This window comes from Buteo buteo, chromosome 24 (assembly GCF_964188355.1).
Source record: "Buteo buteo chromosome 24, bButBut1.hap1.1, whole genome shotgun sequence".
NCBI classification, from domain to species: domain Eukaryota; kingdom Metazoa; phylum Chordata; class Aves; order Accipitriformes; family Accipitridae; genus Buteo; species Buteo buteo.
The window spans coordinates 2,562,566-2,585,555 of record NC_134194.1 but is presented as its reverse complement, the minus strand read 5'-3'; the positions used below and the strand labels follow the sequence as shown (position 1 = coordinate 2,585,555).

Genomic DNA, 22,990 nt, shown 5'->3' with positions numbered 1-22,990 from the left:
GTTTTCCCGCCGCCCGCCGTGAGGGGAAGGATGTCCGCTCCCCCTCCCGCCTCAGCCGCAGGGCTGGGAAGGTGTCGGGCCCTCACCCCGCTGTGGGGGCTGCCCGCCGACGGATGGCTCCCTGGGGGGAGGCAGAGCGGCTGTAGGGACGGAGGGGAAGGGGGAGAGTTGATTTTCCTCGGGCCCAGGCTGCCACCGGGCCCGCGGTCGTCAGGCGGGCCGGGGACGAGGAGGCTGGAAGATGATGGCGGGCGGGCGGGCGGGCGTTTCCCTGGAAGCGAGCACCAGCCACCGGTTTCTGAGGCAAAATTAAAAGTGCGTCGTTGCCCGTCAATAATCCTGCCTGGTCCTGCTCCCCTGCCGCTGGCCTTTGGGGGGGGTGGGTGTACTGGGTGCTGGTGCTCCCTTGTACTGGTTTTGGCTAATAAATGGGCCGACAGATTGGGTTTTCTAGTGCTACATCTTGAAATTGAAACTGTGTATGTTACATTCCTTTTACTGATCAGACCCTGTGTCTCAGCTTAAGTTTATAGAGCAGAGGAATCTCATTGCTTTGTTAACATGAAGAATTTGAAAGAATTCTCTGGCATTGCTGGATTTCCAAGTGAAGGGAGAGATGCAAGTGCACGCAAAAACTGGAATAGAGACTGAACACTTTTAAACTTTATTGTTTTAGACACATAGTCTGAAAAAATACTATGCATTCCCAATTGTCAATTCATATTAAACAAGCATATACATTTGGTTATATTATTATTGATTTAAAATAAAAAAAATGAAACCATTACAGAAAGACTGCTGCATCTTCAGAGAACTTTGCAACAATTTTTTCATAGAAGATTGCTAAAACCAATCTCAGGTTCCAGTATTCCTTTGGTCGTTATGTTATCTTACGTATATATATATTTTTTTTTACAACACATTTTGTATAGGCACACATTCTGAACGACTTCATACCAATTGTGAGGACAGAGTGCTGGAGTAACAACAGATTTTATAAAAGAGCTTTTATTGTATATCAGTCCACGAGAAAATCTTATGAGCAGTTTTGAGAAATGTGACAATTTAATTCTTTACAAAAGTTTCCATAGATGACTTTTTGATATACATGCTAATATACCAAAACTGAAAAATCTTTAATTACAGTTAAGATTTTTTTTTACACCAATGTATGTTATATTTTAACCCCTTCACCTTCAGTTGAAAATAGAATAGGCAACACCTACGAAAATGCCTCATTTGTTAGCTGCTTGTACTTTGCTAAAATACATAACAAAAAGCTGAAATGAAGGGCTTAAAGGGGCTCTAGATGCCTCAGAAAACATTTTATTTTGGAACAATTCCAGGGATCTAAAACTTTTTCCCTCCCAGACTACAAGCATCCAGATTCTCCTCTGAAAAGCATAGCCTCAGCTTCATCATTTAACAGGAATAAAGGTGGCATAGAAACCACTGAATGTGCAAAGTGCTGAAGAATGTTAATTCCAAGAAGAAACAAAGATCTAATTCCAATATCTTTTTTTTTCCACAGACAAACCCCAAGTGAGCTAAAGATACAAAAAGTACACAGATAGAATTGCCTCTAAATAAAATGCTTTTCCAAATTTTCTGTAAGGCATCAAGAGGTCTTTAAGTAATCTGTTACCATGCAAAAATAGTATATTCTTTCCCAGTTTACATTCATCTTGTAGCAGTTTATTTACATATAGATCACCAGTTTGTGCTTTTAACACATGGAAAATAAAAACAAACAAACAAACAAACAAACCCTCTAAGTTACTTCGTTTCATTCCAGAAGATTAAGTCAGATTCTTTTCTGTTATATGCAAGAATTTAATATTCATGGCAAAAATGACACTGGACTTTACTGATGCTGATATATACTTACTAACAGTGATGACAGGATTGCAAAATAGTGCTTTATCAATAAACAACTCACCGTCTCTCTCTCACCTGATGTGCATCAACCATTTTAACCTGCAAATATGCTTTTCAGGACAGAATAGTGCTGTGTATTTCCTGCCAACATGGGGTTAAGACTGTCTGGTGTGGTTTCTGCTCACACTTATGTGTGTCTTTGACCATTTCTGTGGCAGAACTGTGCAACATATTGAGCAAAGAACATACAAAATGTATAACTAAGCAATATTCTCTCCCTGGAAAAATCTATTTTATTCTGGTTTCCTTGTATGAGCACTGGACGCAGTCTTCCAGTGATTTCACAGGCATAGCACCAGGCCCAGGAAGAACCTCCCGTTTTTAAAATCTCCGAGAATACGGTACCTCAGCCCGCAGCACACCGACTGCAGCATAAGCCTTCAGGGGAGAAGGTGCAAAACTCCTTCCTCTCACTTGGCTGCTCAAGGCGACCGACACCGAGTAACAGCCCCATCACAGGCTCCCCACTCCGACCAGCACTGATCCCACCTGCAGTGGGAGACCGGAGCTGTGCTCATTTCAGTGGGCTTGCTGTATTTTTTCATTAATTGATTGTGGAATGAACCCCCAGATGACAGTGATTAGTTAAAACCCATCATCCTGAAGCCATCAAGAACAGGGCTCTTTACAGAGAAGGGTAACTTGCATTGCCATTTATGCAACAGTGCTTGAGTCTCAACTCTTTCAATAAGATGAATATTAGAAATTAATTTTGTAATTAGTTATCTTGAAGAAAAAAAACCCAAACTGGTTATTGGACAGCCCAGGGGATTTTTCCCTGGTGGACGTAAGAAGTATTTCAGTTTAAGAAAGTTCAATCCAAAATAAACGTTCCTGGAATTTGAAGAGAAGCATGTTTGTGCCTAGCTCACACGTTACGCACGTGTTCCTTTCAAGTTTTAATCTCTTACAACATTGCTATGATTGTGGCGAGAGAGAGTGACCTGCAGAGGAAAATCTGATTATGCAAGAAGGTATTAAAGAGAGCTTTTAGTTTATTTGTACAGCTTTTCACAAGTTCTGAAAGTAGTCACGCTTTTGGTGTGACAACACAATTCCTCCCAAATTTTGCATCATCCTAGTGTGGCCAAGTCTGTTTTTTCTTATTTGTTTGCCGTTCATATCTTTGGCTCTAGTGTATCTGACATTTTGCATCAAATAGTGAAAGAAGAATACCGATACATTATTCAGCTCTATATACTTAAAAATACCAGCCATCTAAGCCATAAATAAACTCATATTGGGATCTTCTATACTTATATAAAGTCAGAGTTTAGTTATCTAGAAAAGTCTAGTAAACTGAAATCATCTTAGAAGTAAATTAAATTCATGTGGTAGAAAAAGGTCAGTGGAAAATAGCTTTTCTGTTCTTCTTTAGATGACTAGTTATTTTTTTTTATTTTAAAAGTATGTCGCATTAAAACAGGAAGTCATACTGATTCTTCATAGCTTTGAAGCATGCGTATGTAATGACTGTTTTGGCCGATACAAAAAGGAGATGAACTAGACTCCGCAGAGATGAAAATCCTTTGTGACTTGACCTAAAGAGCCAGATTTTATACAGTAATTCCTATCCTCTGTAGACGCGGCAGACACAAATTCCCCAGGGATACTGTTGCTGTGTACATTGATGAAAAATGAATGTACAACACCATCAGATCACAGTAACGGCATTTCTTACTTGCTTTGGACTGATATGAGTCATTGCACTGGAATCAAATGAGGAATCAGGCGCAAAAAGGGATTCAGACAAATACTTGCACATTTGATAAATCACCGTGTTCTTTATATGAGTGATTATGTTAGCTGATACGGTTTCCTTTGTATCATTTTGTCCTGAAATCACTGCAATAAGTCAGTCTTCGTGTAACGCTAACTCATTAATTCAATTTATTTCATTTTGAAGCATGCAATAGAATTTCAGAGGGAAAATAAGAGATCATTTAGATTAAAAATTTAAACTTTTAGCTTCAAAAGTCTACAGTGGATTCCAGTTTAAAAGAGAAAATATGTGTGCTTTCACTGTCCTAGCAAAGAAGATCTAGCAGGCACAGCTCCATGCTAGTATGCACAGGTGCAACAAACAGCAGCTATTAAAATACACGTATATATTTAGGACCCTGTTTAGCAGAAGGAAGCCACCAACAGTCCGAATATTCAAGTGACTTGACGTTACAGTTTTCTTATTGTTTTGTACAGTGCTTTATATCAGGAGAGATCTCTAGAGTCTGTTCCTGTTCCACATGGGACTGATCCCCTTTCTAATGGCTGCAGCTGATCGTGAAATCTAAGGTTTCATCCAGACAACTTGCTGTTCATTCCAGAGAGGCCACTGGAAGTGATGACAGTGGGAACTGAGGCTTCCAGACATCTGAACGTAGAAATGTTTTCTTAGCAGGCCTTTCTGCAACCACGTCCCATATTTTACCGTACCATGACACCTTCCAACAGCACTGGCTAACACAGCCTTTCGCCCATCCCTGTGGGCCTTTTGGAGCAGTATTTTTTCCTCTTCCACAGCCAACCGAAGGATGCCCTCCACTGCTGCATCTCAGGCTGGCCTTTCTCCCAAACCAATTTGTTTTGCTATGCCCCATTCAGAATCGCAGCTTAGACCTTGTGCTCCATTTCCTTAGCACTGTTTTCTGAAAGGGAGTTAGTCCAACTGGACTACGCAGTATTAGCAGCATGTAAAGTAATAAATTAGGGACTGGGAGCATGTGGGTTAACGTGAACTCCCACAGAAAGCCGCCACAGAGCCAGCGATGCTTTTGCAACCTTCTCAGTTTGAGCAGTTCAGATGTCCGTGAGTGTACTGTGCTGAAGGAGGCCCTAATGTAAAACCAGCATGCCATGTATAAACTGAGTTCAGATGAAAAGGAAATAGAGGAAATTCTATCCTACCGCTTCCTAACCTGTTCTTGTAATTTCAAGGTAATGTTAATCCCTTAGATGTAATATAATAATAGGTCTATTAAGTACAATTAGCAGGAGATTCATTCCTGTTTCTATTCTGGTCGTTTGTTAGGTCATTAATGATTAAATCAAATCAATGTAATTTATGTCCTGGAAAATATAAAAACTATCACTTTTATAGATAAACCAATATCCAGCTTGAAGTTCCAGATCAGGGAAAACAGACTTTCACCATCAATCACTGATTGTTTGAGGTAGACCACATTATTGAATTATCCACAATTTTAGCTTCTAATGTATTAGGTTATATACAATCAAATATCAACAGACATACCTGAAATTTTCCCTATTTTAATTGGAAATGTTTGTAGTTATTAATACGTTTCCATAATTTACTTGGTCATAGATTGAAATTTCTGTAAGTTTTGTGGCAATTGAGCATAATCCTTAGTAGTACCCTATTGTGTACATAGAGTAAAAAATGAATTGTATCAGACCTGATGGAAAAAAGAAGGAAAATTATGGTTAGTGATGAAATCCTAGAACAATGAAAGGCTCAAATGTAAGATTCAGATGCTTATCCATTTCAGCTGTGTCATTCTGGCTCTGTATTTTTGAGTGTTACTCTAATATTGCTATGAAGTCCATTTTTCAGAACATTCTTCCTGTGGTTTCAGATGGAGATGCTTGAATATAGCTCTTCTATTTGTTTTTTGAAGTAATCTCTTAGTTCTGGTCTCTTAGCCTTTAATGTTGGTGTCAACAAACCGTTTTGTACTGAGAACATATCAGAGTGAATGTAAATGGCTTTGACCTAAAATAAAAAAGGGATATATTTATAGCAAAGATTACAGGCATCACACTCAGTAAGTGTAACTTCTTAAGCCAGCCTTGCTGCGGTTACCTCTGGCTGTGCCTGCAGCCCAGGGGACCCTTCCGCCGGGTCCCCAGGATTTCCCTCACCTGCCCAAGTTTTCCAAGGCGACACTAAATCCCTCCACCACCCCTCACCACTCCCTGCTCTCCTGCTTGTCTTCCCATGTCTGTGCTGCCCCGACAGCCAGCCAGCGCAGAAGGGAGCTCTCCGAGAGAATGAGCACATAAACCTCTTTTCCGTATGAAACCAAGGCCAAAACACAGCGAGGCAGAGCGCAAGGGACAGTATCGCCATATGCGATATTGTAACTGCGGAGTTTCACACGGTTGAAAGACTGTGGACGAGAGTGGAAGGGAGGGAGGGCAGGGAGTCAGGCTAAGAAACATCATCTTAACCAGACTGCAAAAGAAAGGAAGCGGTGCTAATTCGGTCTTGCGAAATTATCATGAAGCTTTGCAGGCACAAAGAGCATACGTGATTATCATCTTTAAGGAAGAATTGATGGTGTTTTACTAGCTAATTAAAATGATATAAAATCATTCAGCCTAGGCAAACAGGATTGTACAAGGCTGCCCTTGTTGGCGGCGGTGTCTCTGAGCACAGCAGGGAGCCTGGCAGCGCAGATGGGAGCGAGCTTTTCCTTCCAGCGCATTTATGGGAGTGCTGGTGTGGCAGAAAGCAGAAAACTGCTGCGTGACTGGTCATAGTCCACCGATTTAAGACAAAATTCTCCAGCCATCTGCTGCTTTCGTGATTCCCCAAACCAGACTGGTTTGCGTTTTGTTAGACTGGGAGTTGCAGGAATATAGACTGAGAATTCATTTTTAAATTCCCATTAGAAACGTGATTCATTTTTCCCCTGCAAGCGTTGTGGTCCAGTTCCTCCCCCAGTGACATGCTTCACAAAATCAGTGTTTGTGCTATTAACGCTTCCCCCGCTTGCTGCACTGACTTTCAGAGCCTGCACCCTGGAAGCTGTTGGTTACAGAAGCCGGAGTTGTCATTTCCAAGCCAGAGGTCCAAGCTCAGGCCTCTGGCACTGCAGACAAGGACAGGGACGATAAAGAGTGGCTCTTCCGTATACAGGGGATCCTATCCCACAAGAACATTAGCCATAATATCTGGCTCAAAGTTCGGTTTTAAGATTACATATTGCAACAGAGATTGAATTTTGAAGCCCTTTAGTTTTAAAATGTGAAAATCTTTTTCTTAATTTTTTTAGAAAGATGGCAAGGCTTTCCTCCTTGCTTTATAGTTTATTAATTGCAAACTGCTGGTAGAATAGATTACTTGAGGATATTTCGTACTGTGAAGACTATGGCAGGAGCAAACCAGACTTATTACCACAGACAATTATGTGCATTGCAAACCGTGCTTTATATTGAATTTCATTTTTAAATTCATTTCTTCTTACTATCATTTCATTTGCATATGTAACTGAGAAATGAAGAATAACAAGTTTATGTTTAATGGTGCTTCTGCTGCACTTAGATATGGTGAATTACTCATTAGAATTACCATGCAGAAACAGTCTAAACAAAAGCAAAAAGGCCCTTGCTAATTATATATAATGATTAAGATGTTCATTATTTTAACAGAAATAAGCATTTGACATTTTAAAATGTGATGGATTTTTTTTTTTACTGTGTTTTTAATGCTGTTTAATCCATGGTTGATTTCAGATCTCTCCTTCTGAAGTGTTTGTAGCTCTGTTGCAGAAACATTTACACAAGCACCAGAAAAGAATTAGTGCACAGGCTGAAAATAAATAAACCAGCAGTATTTCCTAGGTCAGTTAGAAGAATGGTAATTAGTGACCCAGTTTCTTAACAGTGCTTTCAGTGGCAGAAGCATTAGAGTCCAACAGATACTTATCTTGACCTCTGGTTGTCAGACTGGAGATTATCCATGTCCCTGGATTAGGTTTTTACCTCTGCACCCAAAACTTTCACTACATTTAATTCAAATTTCAAGCATGAGTGGAAGGCAGAATCACAGCGCATGTGTTTTTCAAAGGAACAAATACAACTTCCCAGCAATAAAGCTCTTTCCAAAAACATTGTGTGCCGCTGCAAGAAGGATATGTAGTAACATAACAAATGCTGACAAATCCCCATTCAATACAAAAGGACAAATTGCCTGTCTGACCACACTGAAAAATGTATTAATTGTTTCATTTTACCTGCTCAAAGGAATGAAGTCCACTCTCCTTACCTAACCGTACCATGTCTTCCATTATCGCTTGCTGCAGTTCCTGGGTTAAAACACATAAATTCCTCATGAAATACCAGAGTCAACCTTACATGCAATTAATGTCATTGTTCATCAAGAAAACATGTTTCTGAGGAAAGTTCAAGTGCCTTATGGACAGTTAATACATAATTAGCAAATATTCTATTGAAGAAAGGTACAAACATTAAACTTAAGTGCAGTGATGTTAACTGTTTCCTCAGTATGAAAAGTCAGGTTATATTTTCAAGCATATATGGCATAGATGTTTGAATTTGCAATCCTTCCACCAATTACCAGACTTAGGTGCAGAATCATTTCCCACAGACATCCGTGGGATGACTCAGTGGCATCAGTGTTCATCGATGTGATCCAACTCAGGTACTCAGTATTAGAGAGCGTGTGTAAATAAGGCTGGGATCCTTATTTGAGACATCTGAACAAACACAACCTCTCCTACTGCCGCACTGTTCTCTGCAGGACAGACCCTTGGTCCCCCCCGTGCCGGCGTTTGCAGAGGTCTGTACCATCAGCCAGCACACATCACTGTATCCAGGTCAACCCTGCTTAATTTTCAGTGAGGAAATAATTCTTGTCACTGAGATCATTAATGATAGACAACTACTTTAACTAGGTTATGCTACCATGAAAAAATGTCTGTACTGCAGAGAGATAGGAAGACAAACCTTATTTTTACAGAGTTCTGTATATGTTCCATCAAACCCTCTTTTCTTTGCCCAGCCTGGCATAACTTCGGAATCGGGCACCACAATTCCTACCAGAAAGGCCTGTAGGTGAAGGAGAAGGAGAGTTGCAGGCAAAAGCTGAACAACATTTAAGGCCCCACACTGAAGTGAAGATATAAGCCAGTTGGATTTGCTACGTGTTTATCGCTTCTTGTTTAATTATGTCAATAATTTGCTAACATGTCATAGTGAGGTATATTTTGGTGTCTGTTCCTTTTCCTCAGATAAAATGGTTCTCTGTGACTGTTCCTGCATTTGCCAGCAATTTTAACCCCTTCAGTTGGGTTTGTGTTCTGCTTGGACATTAATTAAATTAATTATTTTTTTCAGAGGCATAAGCCAGAGCAGAACATAGCCCATATCATTTATACAGATGCAGTTCATGGGCCTGTGAGTCTCAGGCAAACTCTGATGCCAAGGGAAGCCTCGTGTTTGTGGCCAATTAGCGTAGAGGGATGAATCGCAATGGTTTCAGAAGCTGTCCATGTTTGTATAAATATGCGAATAAACAGGACAAGATTGGTCAAAATGGGTAGGCAGCAGTCGTGGAGCAGCAGTGGCTCTGCTTTTGTCTGGCTTAGTGCAGGCAACAGGCCAAAAGAGAGCTTTAGAGCACTGAAGGGTGACACTGAAACAAATTTAAAGGCTTAAAAAAATTTAAATTAAAAAAAATTAAATGCAAATTTAAAGGCTTCAATTCTTTGGCCACAGCATCCTCCAAGCTGCTTAGGGTCCCACCAGAGGCTCAGCTCCTGCGTGGCCAGCAGCCAGCTCCAGAACAGGACGGAGACATCAGGGCAAAAACATACCGTGATCCACTCACACTTTCCCCGCATTCATGCCCAGCTCTCTGTCTTCAGTTTACAAAGAACAAAGTAAGATTTTCTGAAAACTTAGTTTTTACCTGCAGGCTGTCTCCATGGACGTAGATCTGGGCAACAGGGTCACTGCGGATATAGATATTCTCTATCTTCTCCGGTGCAATATATTCTCCCTGAGCAAGTTTAAAAATATGCTTTTTCCGATCAATAATTTTAAGAGTCCCATTCTGTTAGGAGAAAGAAATGAGAGTTCTCAGAGAAGTTATTTAACCACAGAGACTCAGTAAGCAGTCTGCTTTTAACAGAGCTCTTTAAACTGCCAGAAAATGCTTCACTGACATATCGAGCTTATTCTGCAAAATATAAACTTAACCCTTTATGAAGATAGACCTGCTTGGAAATTTAAGTTCAGTACTTGAAAATTTACATGGGATAATACAATGACATAAGAACTAAGCATCTGATCAGTACGCACAGGTAACCATTTCCCGATGTCTCCGGTGTGAAGCCAGCCCTCCTGGTCCAGCGCTTCAGTTGTCTTCTCTTCATCTTTCAGATAACCTTTGAAAACATTTGGTCCTTTCACACATATCTGCAAAACAGTCAGAGTTGCTGATAAATTATTTTATTATTCTGCTGTAAATACTAACAAGCTGAATTGTAATTCATAAAATTGAAATATTTTAAAGGTTGACTTAATGACTGTGCTCCATGAAACTAAAATATATTGTGTTATAAAATACCTATGGATTTGTTTCAAACCAATGGAACTATGAAGTAGGGGTTGCAAAACTGATTTGCTTGAAGTTGATTTGCATTCAGCTTGCAGTTAAAAAAAACAAAGTTATTTCAGTAAGTTTAATTTATGTGCAATATAGAAATAACAGCAATGTAGAAATCACAGCAATTCAGCTCTTCTTAGCTGAACTAATTAATTCCATCTTAGCTGTTAAAGTAATCAGGCATGGCATTGGCTGGAAGTACTGCCACAGCCCCTCTTTAATTAATGCTTTGCTGCTCTACTGCTGAATCGATGTTTTCCTTTCCTGACTGTAATGTGTAACACATCAGCAACCATGCACCTTACAAAGGTAAAATGCTTCTATAACTACATAGCTACTTAATACAGTGTTAACTAGTGAGAATTTGATATAAAAATGTGATTTGCTACCTCTCCTTCTCCTTTGGAAGCAAAATAATTCAGCTCTTCCACATCCTTCAATCTGATTAAGTTACAGGGCAAAGGGGCTCCTACATGACCTGGAAATCAAAGTTATCAAGTCACTTGTCATCTCTCCTATAAACGATAATTAGCATTTTATTGTTAGTTGCTTGCATAGTAGTAGATACACTGGATGTTCTTGCAGGAGCTGTGTCTGTGTGCAGAAGTAGTTTCCTCATTTAAGGTTTTGCACTATCAAGACTAAATACCCAAACCTCCTGTTTGGATATATATATAAACCCTATTTTCAAACATGTCGATATACAGACCAGGTCTCCCTTACCTGTAAGAGACTAAACCCTTTTTTAAGCTTAACTAATTATAAAAGCACACAAAGCTCTTGTTGTTTTAATCACCTGAGAATGCCAATCGCAGGGACATTACACCAAGCACATTTCCCCCCACCCCTACAGTTTCTCCAGAGATGAAGCGAGGACAACGTCTGCTGTAGCCAAGGAGCACTGCTGGAGCACTACGGTGTGCAAAACCGTCCTATATCCCCCAGAAACAGCCACTAGGAAAGACGGACTGGAAAGAGAGGAGTCCCAGCTCTGTGTCACAGCACTTCGTGGGTTGAGGTCTCATTTAGCAAAGGAGCCAGCTGGAAGCGCGCTGAGGATGAGGATGCGGCATTGGCGGGTGAGCGGCTCTTTGCCCAGTGCTGGCCAGGGCATGGGCAGGGGGCTGGTGGGCAGCGAGCCCCAGGACACACCAGTACCTGCAAGGGGCTGGTTTTGGTTTGACAAAAACCAAACAGATGGCCGCTTGTGCTGGGAGAAGAAAGCACGTGCTCTTCTCCAGCCACAGAAAATCTGGGTTGGAAAGAAGGAAATGTTTAACTGGCCAGACCCATTAATATCTGATGTCCAGGTTTCCTACAAGTATTCATCATATCATCAAGTATGATACCCATTTCAAAACATTTTTATAAATACTGATTATTTATATTAAGAAGAAATTAAGCTGCAGTACTTGTATGTATTAGCTGAATCTTGCTTAGTGCTAATTTTTAGCTGATTTTGTCAATATTCAAATGTTTTGAAAGCCTGAAATATATAAAGTATTCAGTAGTGGTGGATCTGTATTTGAAGCCTGAGTTTGCTCACTAAGTACATAAATGTGTTAATCTTTTCTTTGTTCCAGCATTTCATTCTAACAAACACTCTTTTAAATTCAGCTCCAGTGCTCTAAGAAGGACTGAGAGCACCTGGAGTGCAGAGATGAGGGTATCACAAATAACAGCTCAAGGGACAATTCCAAATCTCCCCAGGCAAACATGCCCAACACCTGGCCCCTGTGTATTTATTCTGGACTAGTAATACTTTCAAGAACATTACATTCACTGAAAATTATTCACACGGTGGTGAATGTTGCATAAACATCCTGTGATGTTACAGTCCAGAATTTTCAAAAGAAATGTGCATTTTTCTTCTTTCTGGAAATGGTGGAAGAAAATCATTACCTGATGTCCAGTCACCTGGGGTCGTAAAGGTGCATCCAGCTGTGCATTCTGTTTGGCCATAACCTTCGTAAACCTGACAAAGAAACGAGTATCTTTAAAAGAGCATATATGATTTCACTATCACAGAACAAAAATCTAAGAATTGCCTTCTGTTGCACAGCCCTGTGAACTAATCCTGCCAGCTGCAATGTGCAGGCGCACATTTAATGCAGGGACACTTTCCCTGGCTCTCACTGTATACAAAATTTCATTTACATGACTGAATTACCATCGCAGTGTAGAGCTGAAAATAATAAGACGACAAGTTCAGCAATTAGCTTTTGAGTCAAGAAGTATGTTACTCTCTGAGAGGAATTTATTAGTGGGGAAAAAAGGTATTTTTGTGGGACATTTTGAAAAACACCTTTTAATTTTTTTCCCCACCTAATTTTAGGTTCTTGAATGAGGCCTTTCAGTTGCCCTGGACTTCCTAGTCAAAGAGAAGTAACGCAGTGGAGGACTTAAGTGGGATAAATTGCCATCTCAAGATTATCTTTCTCCATTTATATATAGAATAAACCTTGTGTAACAAAGTCCTTAGCACGTCCACAAGCACATTTAATTGCACATACTCCGTTAAGTGCTGAGAGGCGGGTGGGATGAGTCTATGCTTTTTTTTGGCAGCTGCCCGCAGCGAAAACAGCTCTTGCCTGCTGCTTCCTCCCCAGGACCACCAGTCGTTCCCGCTCCAGCCCCGCAGCTGCGGGCGCAGAGCTGCGGGGACAGCACGGAGCTGGGTCTGCCCCAAGCCCTGCACCTGCTGTTGGACTGATCCTGGTGAAGCTGTCCTAAATGCAGTTCTGAGGTCCTAACCCAACTCCTTTCTTAAATGCAGCGCGTTTCCTAGCTAACAGTAAGCGAAGAGCCGCGCGAGCCCACCTGACATCCGAGGGCTGCCCGGAGGAAGCCCAGGACAGTCGGAGACGCGGGGGCAGCACCCGTTACTATCATGCGAACGCATCCGCCGAGACTTGCCTGTTTGATAGCAGGAGAAAACAAAAGAAAAGCATCACAATTTACTACAGATGGCAAAACCAGCAGCGTCCGTGAGTATTGCTTATCCAGAGCTTGCACAAAATGCTCTGCAGCCACGCTACGGAAACATGAACTGGCTCTGAATCTTTCCTTAGGGATAAAAAGCCAGCTAAATCTTAAAAGCAATAACTGTCCCCCTCGCAGGTAGAAATAGTGCCCCAAGGAAAAAACATTCCAGGTACAAGGGCAGGAGTCCCACATCTCTCGGTGGATGAGCTGCTCAGTCTCAACTCCTGCGGCTGCCTGCGCCCGGGCAGGCTGCAGAGCTGCGGGGAGGCAGCCTTGGCCTGTGGGAAGAACATCTGGCTCTGGGGAACTGTTGGGTAAAAAACAGACTCTTCCCCCCTCCAGTTTTCTTTGCTTATTTGCACCTCGTGGATTTTAATGAATTGGCTCCCAAGCCATCTAAAATAATGCTGTCCCTTTTTTAAGGCAGATGACCTTCAAATATTTCTGGAGAGTATTACGTCAATTCCTGTGTCGCACTTTACTTCTTTCCCCCCCTTCATTTCCTTTTTCTTGTTCTAAAAGTAAAAAGAAAACCCAACACAAAAGAAAACAACTCCTGACTGAGTCTGCCAGTCTTGCCAGATCCTGAATCAATATGCAGCCTGGCTTGCCTCATGTCTGCGCTCCCGTCAGCGTCATGTGAACTCTGCTGTCTTTGCACACTGAGGACAACTAATCCGCAGACGAAAAGTACAGTCAGTTTCTTTAGTTAAAAATAAAGTGGCGTGTCTCCAGATAAGTTATCCAATTAAAAAAATAAAGTAATCAGAGCCTCCTGGAGTAGTACAGAGCCCAAAAACCATGGTTTAAAGCCAATTTAATCTTTTTTTACTGAGATGTGTGGCACACAGCAGGGCATTCTCATTTCTTTCCCCTCTTGTTAAACCACGGTTTACACATGCATTTTTCTCTACACCCTTATTCTCATTTTCCTAGGGAAAAAAGCAGTTTTGAATATGCCCAATTGAAACTCGACCCTAAATCCAATTGTACCTGTAGTGAATTTGCAGAAAACTTTGGAGCAACATCTCTTTGATCTGTTAGTTTTCTTTTCGTGACCACCTTCCTGAATTCCATCCCCACCGGGAGGGGACAGGAGTAGGTTTGGGGCACGGGCAGAGCCCATGGCAGGTGCTCAGTCCCCACAAGGCAGAGCACCCAAATAATGAAGGAGGTGACAGCAGTGCTGGTATCGGACACTATGATCCTGCTTCTGGGCAGCTTCACCTGGCAGAGGGCAAGTGCCTCCGCATTGCATCACATCCCTCCTTGGTGCTGTGCAGGGGCACAGCTTGTATCCAAGAGCTGCAAAAAATAGGCACTATTCTGCAAATAGGTGATTTCTCAGTGCTGCTGAAGGAGGGATGTGGCAAAAGCCATCTTAGTCTGCCTTGTGTTTCTCCCTTCCTCCCTGGAAAACTGTCCCTAAGAGAATTGAAATTTTGGCATCTGATGCATGCTGTTTTTTCTTGAATCGCTTACCTGTATTTTATTAAAGAAAAGTTTATCCCACAAACTGTCATTTCTAATGATCCCGTTTCGAACTTCAGCCTTTTTCCGTTTTGCAGCAAATTCCAGAATCCAGCGCTTGAGGGACGTATCTGCCTGGCTGAAGATCTGCGGGAGTGCGGGGTGGCAGGCAGCGTGGCACCCGAGAGAGAGAAAACATCAACAGCTATTCTTACAATTACAGCTATGCAGTTCTGCCGGTGCCAGGTAGGCTATAGTTACATTAGCAGTACAGTTAAATAAGACTACACTAAGGTTTTGTTAGTGGGGGAAAAAAAAGGAGTGCTTTGTTTAGCTCCATTCACTATTGTATGTGCTGTTCCTTTGGGGAAAAGAGAGAGAGGATGACAGTGTAGGCTTTGACTAGATTTACATGACTGCTATTTCTATATGACTTACATGATAAGATTCAGTGAAATCCTGCAATCTGAGCAACTAGGAATGAGCAACTTGAATACTAGAGCAGATATCAGCACTGGTTGATGCGGTGGTGGGGGCTGCGTTTACCTAAGCTTAATCAGAGACTAGCATGAACTACACCTCCACAAACAAGAAACCCCCAGTGCCCATCCGTCTAATGAGGCACCAGAACCCCTGATCCAACAGTCCTGACCTTGGGGAAAAATTAAATCAGTAGCTTGTGCTTAAGCTCTTCTTTAGAGGATAAGTCTTCTGAGGAATAAATATTCCCAGCTGGTCAAACAGATTTAACATGATGACCAGACATGCCTGTCTTAAATACCTTTCAAGACCATCTCTTAGTTTTAAAGATTTCTAGATCCAAAAGCCAACCTCACATTTACACTGCCTAAATCCTCATAGTCCTTTTGCAGTTCCTGATTTTCAGCTGTCATTGCCACCAGAAAGAGAGACTGAAATTCCAAAAACGGTTGAAGGGCACAAAAAGTCCTAGTGCATCCAGGTTTGAGTGGTGTTTCTGTCATGAAAAAATCCCTCATGTCTGGAAATGTCACTAGTAACCTCAGTGAGAACAGGGTCAGAAGCTAATACAGAGGGATTTCATATTAATGTCTGCAGTCTGTGTAAATCAACGTAATACAGACGTAATACAGACTGGAGCAGCTGTATCAGTTACACAGGGTAAGAATGTGTTTGCAGTAAGGCAGAAAGAGTATAATCTGCTCAGGAAATCTCCATGACTAAGGGAATTCTTTCACTTAAGTACTAAAGGGACATAAACTTCATTATTACAAAAAGAGCAAAATTAAACTCACCTTATCATACATTCTGTTTAACAGCCGCGGCACGACAGGGAAGATGGTTGGACGCAATGCTTTCATATCGTCAGATAAGAGACGAATATCACCTTGAAAGAACCCAATTCGCCCTCCATGGCAGTATACTACAGACTGATGGGAAGAAAAAGGAATGCATGTAACCTCTTTGCTTTTAATTCCCATGGCAGAGCATCCCTCCCAAACACTGAAGTGCCTTTTCTGAAATTCTACTCTCAGTAAGGCAAAAAAGGGGGTTTAGAAATATGTATAAATGTAAGCATAAATTTTGCACTTAATAAAAAACTACGGATAGTTCTGGGCACTTCTCAGAACTGGCAATTCAGCATCCACCAAATTTGCTACTGTTTCTGGAAGAACAAGGAACCAAAGCTTTTAGAATGGATTTCCCTTCATCCCCTGCATACGGGGATGGAGAAGTCCAAGTTATGGCAGATTCTGGATCTGAACTTCTTGTCTGAAGCCCAGACCTACCATAGCAGCTCACAGCATGAGGACCTATTGTCAATAAAGAAATGCATATTAAGAAACATTGTAAAACGTACTGAGCAGCAGCCGATTTTTAGATGTTAATACTTTAGTTTTGTTTAAATACAACAATATAGACTACGTTAGCAATACAGTGCCTGATCCTGTATCCCAGAAATAGAAGCCCACTTCATAAAAGATGCTTTACTTGTATGGAAACTACAGATCCAGAAGTTTTGTATTTGGAAAGAAAACAGGCCACTTTAATCAGATCAGAATAGAGCTGGATGTGCGGGATTGGGCAGGGCAGGCTGCCTGCGATAAGCCAACTGGCAGCTGAAGCAGCAGCTCTGGTAGTCACTAACTCGGTAAAACTGGCATTTTATCACTGGAGAGCCTTCGGAGACCAGCATCACTACCCTGCTTTTAGGGTGCAAGCAGGAGAAGGCATCCTCAGCAAAGTGCCCACGATGCTGGGAGCTGAGTCCAGCCTTCCTGAGCCCAGACCAGTACGCTCGACTTTTCTGAGCTCTCCAAGGCGTAGATTGAGAACATCAACCCCCTTTGGTGTACCAAAAATTCCTTAAGAGACACCTAAGCCTTTTTGTGCTACTCCTAAAACTCTGTAATACTAACCGGAGTGCTCTCACTGCTCTGGCAACCAGTTAGAGACTGTCTCCACCAATTGAAACCACAGGAATTTTATACATGTGATGTGGGTTTAACAAACATCATACTGCCAAATCTGTGTTTTATACTGCACATGACCATGAATTTAAAAAAAAAAAAAAAAGGAAAATATAATCAGTGTGCTCACTGGGAATTATAAATAACTACTAGAAATTTTTAGTTTTAAAGAATATATCTGTAAAATTTTAACTGCAAGTTCCAGGAACTAATAATGTTGGCTAAAACTAGGGAAGTTGACACAGTGCTTGCTGTTCAGAATGCTTTTGAAAAAGACTTCTTAGCTCTTTTGAAAAAGACTTCTTAGCTCTTTAATGAGCTTCTTTAGCAGGGAGGATAAACCTGGACACCCTTTGGAGGCCTACCTCTTTCAATATGGCAACATCCTATGAAATAAGGATATTTCAATTGTTTCTAATTTTTTTTTTCTCCCCATCAGATGACTTCTTACTAATTATGTTCTTGTTTTCTGGCAAAACAGATTGCCTAAATAGTGGTGGCATACTGACCAACTTGCCTTACAAGTGAAGAAAGGCTGGGCTGTAATTCTCCAAATCTCTCATGGACTTTCACTTCCAATTTGCAAGATTTTTAACAGGGCAGAATATATTATTTCTGGCACAGATGTTACGAAGAAGTGGGAGGCTTATGTTCAGATGCTTGTCTGACTTAAAAAGTATGCTTTCAGCCCAAAACAGCCCTCCCTGAGAAAGTACAGAGCTGCAACTGAATCCAGATCCAGTCTTCACATATTGGATCAGTTTTTAGTTCGCAGCTTCTCAGGCCAGGAGAACTGATGTGATGCTCTCATCTGACTTGCCTAACACACCGACTGCAGCACAAATTATCACCTGTCTTTTCAGAAAGAGATGTGAAAAGTCAGTTCTGCGGGCTGGCACGAGTTAGCACTTCTATTTGCCATTATTTCCAGGGGACGCTGGTTTCCAGTTAATGCCCACCGTACGCTGCCCTGCCAGGAGGATCACGTGTGTCACACCATGATCTTAGTTTCCTCTTTTTCAGTGTCTGCAAGTTTTTTTGCAGATCTGCTTAATTTATGCAATAAAAGCATTTTAGCTGATGTAGAAAATGGCACAAAATTATTTTAACTCCCATGATACCTGATCCTAGAGTGCTTTGAAAAGCTGCCCCCAAAATTGTGCAGGTAGCAGTTTCTGCTCGTTGATGAAGGGCTGTTTTCCAATCTCAGAGCCACCAGTGTAAGCTGGAGAGCTTGGGAAACTCTCCTGGAATTGCTCTGGACTCAAGGGCCACGTCACCGAGATGAGAGGCCAGGCCCTGGTGTTATGCACGTGGCACTTCTGGAGTACAAGCTTTTTTAGTGCTACAAGATATCGCTGGTTATTTAGTATTTTATTCATTTTATTTTTTGGTTTGGGTGTGGAAAAAGATGATTTCCACTGACACTAGGACCTTACCTGTACCATTCTCTCAAACATGTGTGCTAAAGGCAAATAGGAAATGTGTACATCCTCACAAGTAGGAGACCACTGACTCTGGAAGAAAACACAAGGAGCCCCACGAGGCCTCGTCAGTTCAGGCAGGTTTCTTACCTGTATAACTCTTTCAAACATGTGAGCCAGAGGCAGGAAGGAGATGAGCACATCGTCCTGTCTCGGAAAGATCACTTTCTGCAGGTGAAGGGCATGGGAGACAGAAAGGAAAGAAACACTGACAGGAAGACAACAAGAAAGTCAAAAAACAATAAAAAGAAAAATGGCACCAGAGGAGCAAAAGGGTAAAGATTGTCAAGAGAGGAAGGGAGCAGCGTACAAAGTGAAGCGTTAAGCCACAGCGTCAATGGAGCTCTGTTAGCAGGAGGAGTAAAGAGCACGGAGATGTACACAGAGGGCAATGGAGAGGTCTCTCCGTGGCAGAAGGCATGTCGTATCCACACAGCTCACGCTGGGAACGGAGGCTCGCCCTGACAGAGAACCCCATTTTTATTCTCTGCTTTCTACCACGAGGTGCTGAGACCATGATTTGTGCTCTCAGCTGTGTGCAGACCTGCAGGAGCCTCCTGGGAGTCAGCGGGGCTCTACAGGCGCATCACTTCTGCACATTGCACAGAGCCCATCAGAGATTCACAGCGTTACTAGAGTCAAAGCTATAGATTTTTTCTTTTCCTTTGGTTAATCATTGATTTGAATCAGAGCGTGTTGGAAAAATTAATGATTTTTTTTCAGCTGCAAAAATTAATGATTTCTGTTAGTGCTTCTCATAATTTTAAGTGATTAAAATGTGATTTTAAGGGCATTATCACTGCCCCACAGACAGATGCAGTGGGGAAAAAGAAGGCTGGACAAATTATGCAAAAAATAAAAGTGACCAAAGTCTTCAGTTTGCCAAGGTTTTAATTCTGTCTTGCAGGCTGGAATAAACAAAGGCCCCAAGAGCCTTACCTGATCCATGCCAAAAGCAGCCTTTCTACCTGCATTTCCAAGGGTAAGGCTTGCCATGATATTACGGATTAGAATAACTGAAAGCTTGATTACCCAATAACTTGCACCAATGCCAGTGGTTAGTGGAAAATGGGTATAAAAGCTATTAGCTCACCGGATTAGCAGTTTATACCCGCTTTGCATTCTCCACTGCTGTGACAGAATCGATAGCCTGTGGCCTGGGACATGGCAGTAGATGGAAGCACAGGAGTTTCTTCCTCAGGGAATATTTTATTGAAGTTAAATCTGGGCAAGTCAGATTTGGGTATGCCCTCCCAACCATTACCTAGTGAAGTCGAACACGATTGACCATGTGGGTGTTTTCAGTGTCCTGTTTCATATTATTTTATGTGTCAGTCTGAATTAAGCCATTAGGGCTTACAGATCTATTTATACATTACTTCAAATTGGCCTCATTTTCTGCAAGCACAGTAATGTAAAACCATTAGCATCACTAGCTATGCTGCTTTCTTTTTTACACTGCTTCGAGTGCCTAGATAATAAATTATTTGGTTTTAAATCGGACCAGAATGATGACATTGAATAGTATTTCACAGTTGTCCAGTTAAACATAAAAATGAAAACAGCTTCTTGGCATTTAAGAACAACCTTATAATAAAGCTCTAGGTTCACTTCAAAAAATGTTCCATTTATAAAAATCAATGAACTAAGCATAACTGGCACAAGAGTATGTAAACAGCAAATCTACAGTACTTTGCAGCTTTAGGTATTTTTATTTTATTAATTTATACTACTTTCAAGTATTTTGCACTTTGCTCGATTTCATTACTGTGGTTAGACATTGCCCTAATTGCGTGGATCAGCTACAGGCATTTACACTCCCACCAGCAATACTCTGGTAACTGAAGCTATCGAATTTACAACCACTTACACCAGACTTATGTCTCAATCTGATGCCTTCGAGATTAACCAAAGAGTCTCATTGCCATCAGCGAACACTAAATCCATTTCTGTGGGCCAGTCCTGGAAGATGCTAAATTCCCCAAGCTCCCTCTAAATTAGTTCTTTTCCAAAATAAATCACAGAATCACAGAATGGTTTGGGTTGGAAGGGACCCTAAAGATCATATAGTTCCAGCCCCCCTGCCGTGGGCAGGGACACCTTCCACCAGACCAGGTTGCTCCAAGCCCCGTCCAACCTTGAACACTGCCAGGGATGGGGCAGCCACAGCCTCTCTGGGCAGCTTGTCCCAATGTCTCACCACCCTCACAGTGAAGAACTTCCTCCTTACATCTAATCTAAATCTACTCTCTTTCAGCTTAAAGCCATTATGCCTTGTCCTATCACTACATGCCCTTGTACAAAGTCCCTCTCCGGCTTTCTTGTAGGTCCCCTTTAGGCACTGGCAGGCTGCTCTAAGGTCTGCCCAGAGCCTTCTCTTCTCCAGGCTGAACAACCCCAACTCAGCCTGTCCTCATAGCAGAGGTGCTCCAGCCCTCTGATCATCTTCGTGGCCCTCCTCTCGCTCCAACAGCTCCATGGCCTTAACGCTCCTGCCCTTTGAAGACATATCTGCGCATCAGCTTTCAATCGTGCATCTCGCTGCCCCTGCACCCAGCGAAAGCCCTGCGCTTGCGAAGCCCGAGGGCTCGCTGCACCAAGCTGCTCTATTGGCATTTCGTACTGCAAATTACCCGAGTCACCACCCTGCAAATACTTGAACACGTGAGTTCAGTGGGATCTCTCCCATCGCGTGTCCAACTTTCCTTACAACAGCGGTCTGGAAACCTCAAAAAGTTCAAGGATTAAGATAATAAGACTGCTGTATTTTCAGCACCAATGATAAGACCAGCAAGGGGTGTAAGGTAACAAATTGTCCATCCCATGCGTACATCGCTACTTTATAGAATTGCCTGTTTACTACAAAAAAAGAGATTCTTTATATTAGTTAAGTACAAGCTGTATAAAATCCTTAATATGTCATACTAAAGCAATTCTGCTTCCTATATTGTTTCTAAACACAAGTTTACACATTGCATGAAACATATTATACGGGTACTTGGCCAGTGCTATGCTTTTTTAAAAATATGTATAACAGCAACTGAGATACACTTTAATATCAATTAAATTAACCATTCTTGTAAAAAATATGTATGTTTATATATATGTATACACACACTTTATATGCAGAGAGCTTTCGGATAAATGAGGACATTGTATGGGCACAATGGGACACAGAGCACAGCTGGACTCTGTGCTCTTTTTCAAGCACGAGTTGCAACTGTACAGGGCTTGTTTGCTCTCCTAGTTCTTCAAAAGGAGTTAATTAATTGATTTACAGGAGCCAGCATTGCTACTCAGAAGCACTTTGCACCCTACAGAGCCAGGGAGCCAGTGCTGGAAAGGGGATTTAATGCCCTCCAGGGCTGTAAGCTCAGACTTGCTCCTGTTTCCATGGATTTGGCCCTCCAAGTAAGAGGAAATTCACCTCTTATCTGCAAGAGCGCATTTCCAGCCCATGCAGGGACACAGCTTAACCCCCACACTCTGCACATGGCAACATTTTCTAGATCAGGGTATTCACCTCTGTCACTTTCAAAAAGCCTGAAAAATCAGCAACCACGTTCCCGTGAGTCAGCATAGCACCTTTGGGGTTTCCTGAAAGGAAACAAAGAGTGACTTTAAAAGATGAACCAGTAGGTAATTTCCAAAAGCTTAACAAAAAACAAACCAGGAAATGGTTAAAATATTAAGTTCTCTTTTTGAATTTTAAAACATATGTAATTTTTGCAGTCCTTTCTGTGCAGTAATGTGCACCAAAAGTACTTACTGCAATACTCAAAATTTAATAAAATGATACTGTAAACACAAATATTTCTATTGGAGACTCTGAACAACAGTTTCCACCAGAAATAGCCCAACTCCAATTTATGAGAGCACTCAGATGGAGCTGCTTTGATGAGCATGGCCATCAGACCTGGCTGGCTGCTCCCAGCCTCTCCAGGTAGGATTTATTTCATACAGATTTTGACTAAGAATGATCTTGAATACCAACAAACCCCATTTAAAAGGCTGGTAAGCTCTTACTTAGCCAGTGCACTGGATAACCTGAACAATGCAGAAAACAGGTAATACATGGTAAAAATTAGGCTACAAGCACACCCTATGAAACCCCAATTAAGGGAAGTCGTTAATATTGTCAGCAGCAGAGCAGAGGTATCCTGAAGGTAGCACCAAACCCATTAGGGAGCTGGCAAAGCCCCCGTGTCACATCCCAGTGCCTCTCCCCATGCCTGCAGCGTTTCCCCTGCCACCCACGCAGGCACCTCCACACCGTCAATATTTGCTTTTTC

General features: G+C 41.8%; 1 protein-coding gene across 1 annotated transcript in view; it reads right to left on the bottom strand.

Moving 5' to 3' along the window:
- Positions 1 to 551: 551 nt before the first annotated feature.
- ACSL6 (acyl-CoA synthetase long chain family member 6) overlaps positions 552 to 22,990 on the bottom strand; it is a 34,047-nt gene continuing 11,608 nt past the window's right edge. The window contains exons 10-21 of the mRNA XM_075056324.1: positions 22,222 to 22,295; positions 18,654 to 18,731; positions 16,039 to 16,173; positions 14,777 to 14,911; positions 13,130 to 13,225; positions 12,212 to 12,284; positions 10,699 to 10,787; positions 10,003 to 10,119; positions 9,611 to 9,754; positions 8,647 to 8,748; positions 7,914 to 7,985; positions 552 to 5,668 (exon numbers count right to left, since the gene is read on the bottom strand). Of these exons, the coding sequence (XP_074912425.1) occupies positions 5,528 to 5,668; positions 7,914 to 7,985; positions 8,647 to 8,748; positions 9,611 to 9,754; positions 10,003 to 10,119; positions 10,699 to 10,787; positions 12,212 to 12,284; positions 13,130 to 13,225; positions 14,777 to 14,911; positions 16,039 to 16,173; positions 18,654 to 18,731; positions 22,222 to 22,295 (1,256 nt within the window). The 3' untranslated portion in view covers positions 552 to 5,527. The remainder of the gene's footprint in view (positions 5,669 to 7,913; positions 7,986 to 8,646; positions 8,749 to 9,610; positions 9,755 to 10,002; positions 10,120 to 10,698; positions 10,788 to 12,211; positions 12,285 to 13,129; positions 13,226 to 14,776; positions 14,912 to 16,038; positions 16,174 to 18,653; positions 18,732 to 22,221; positions 22,296 to 22,990) is intronic.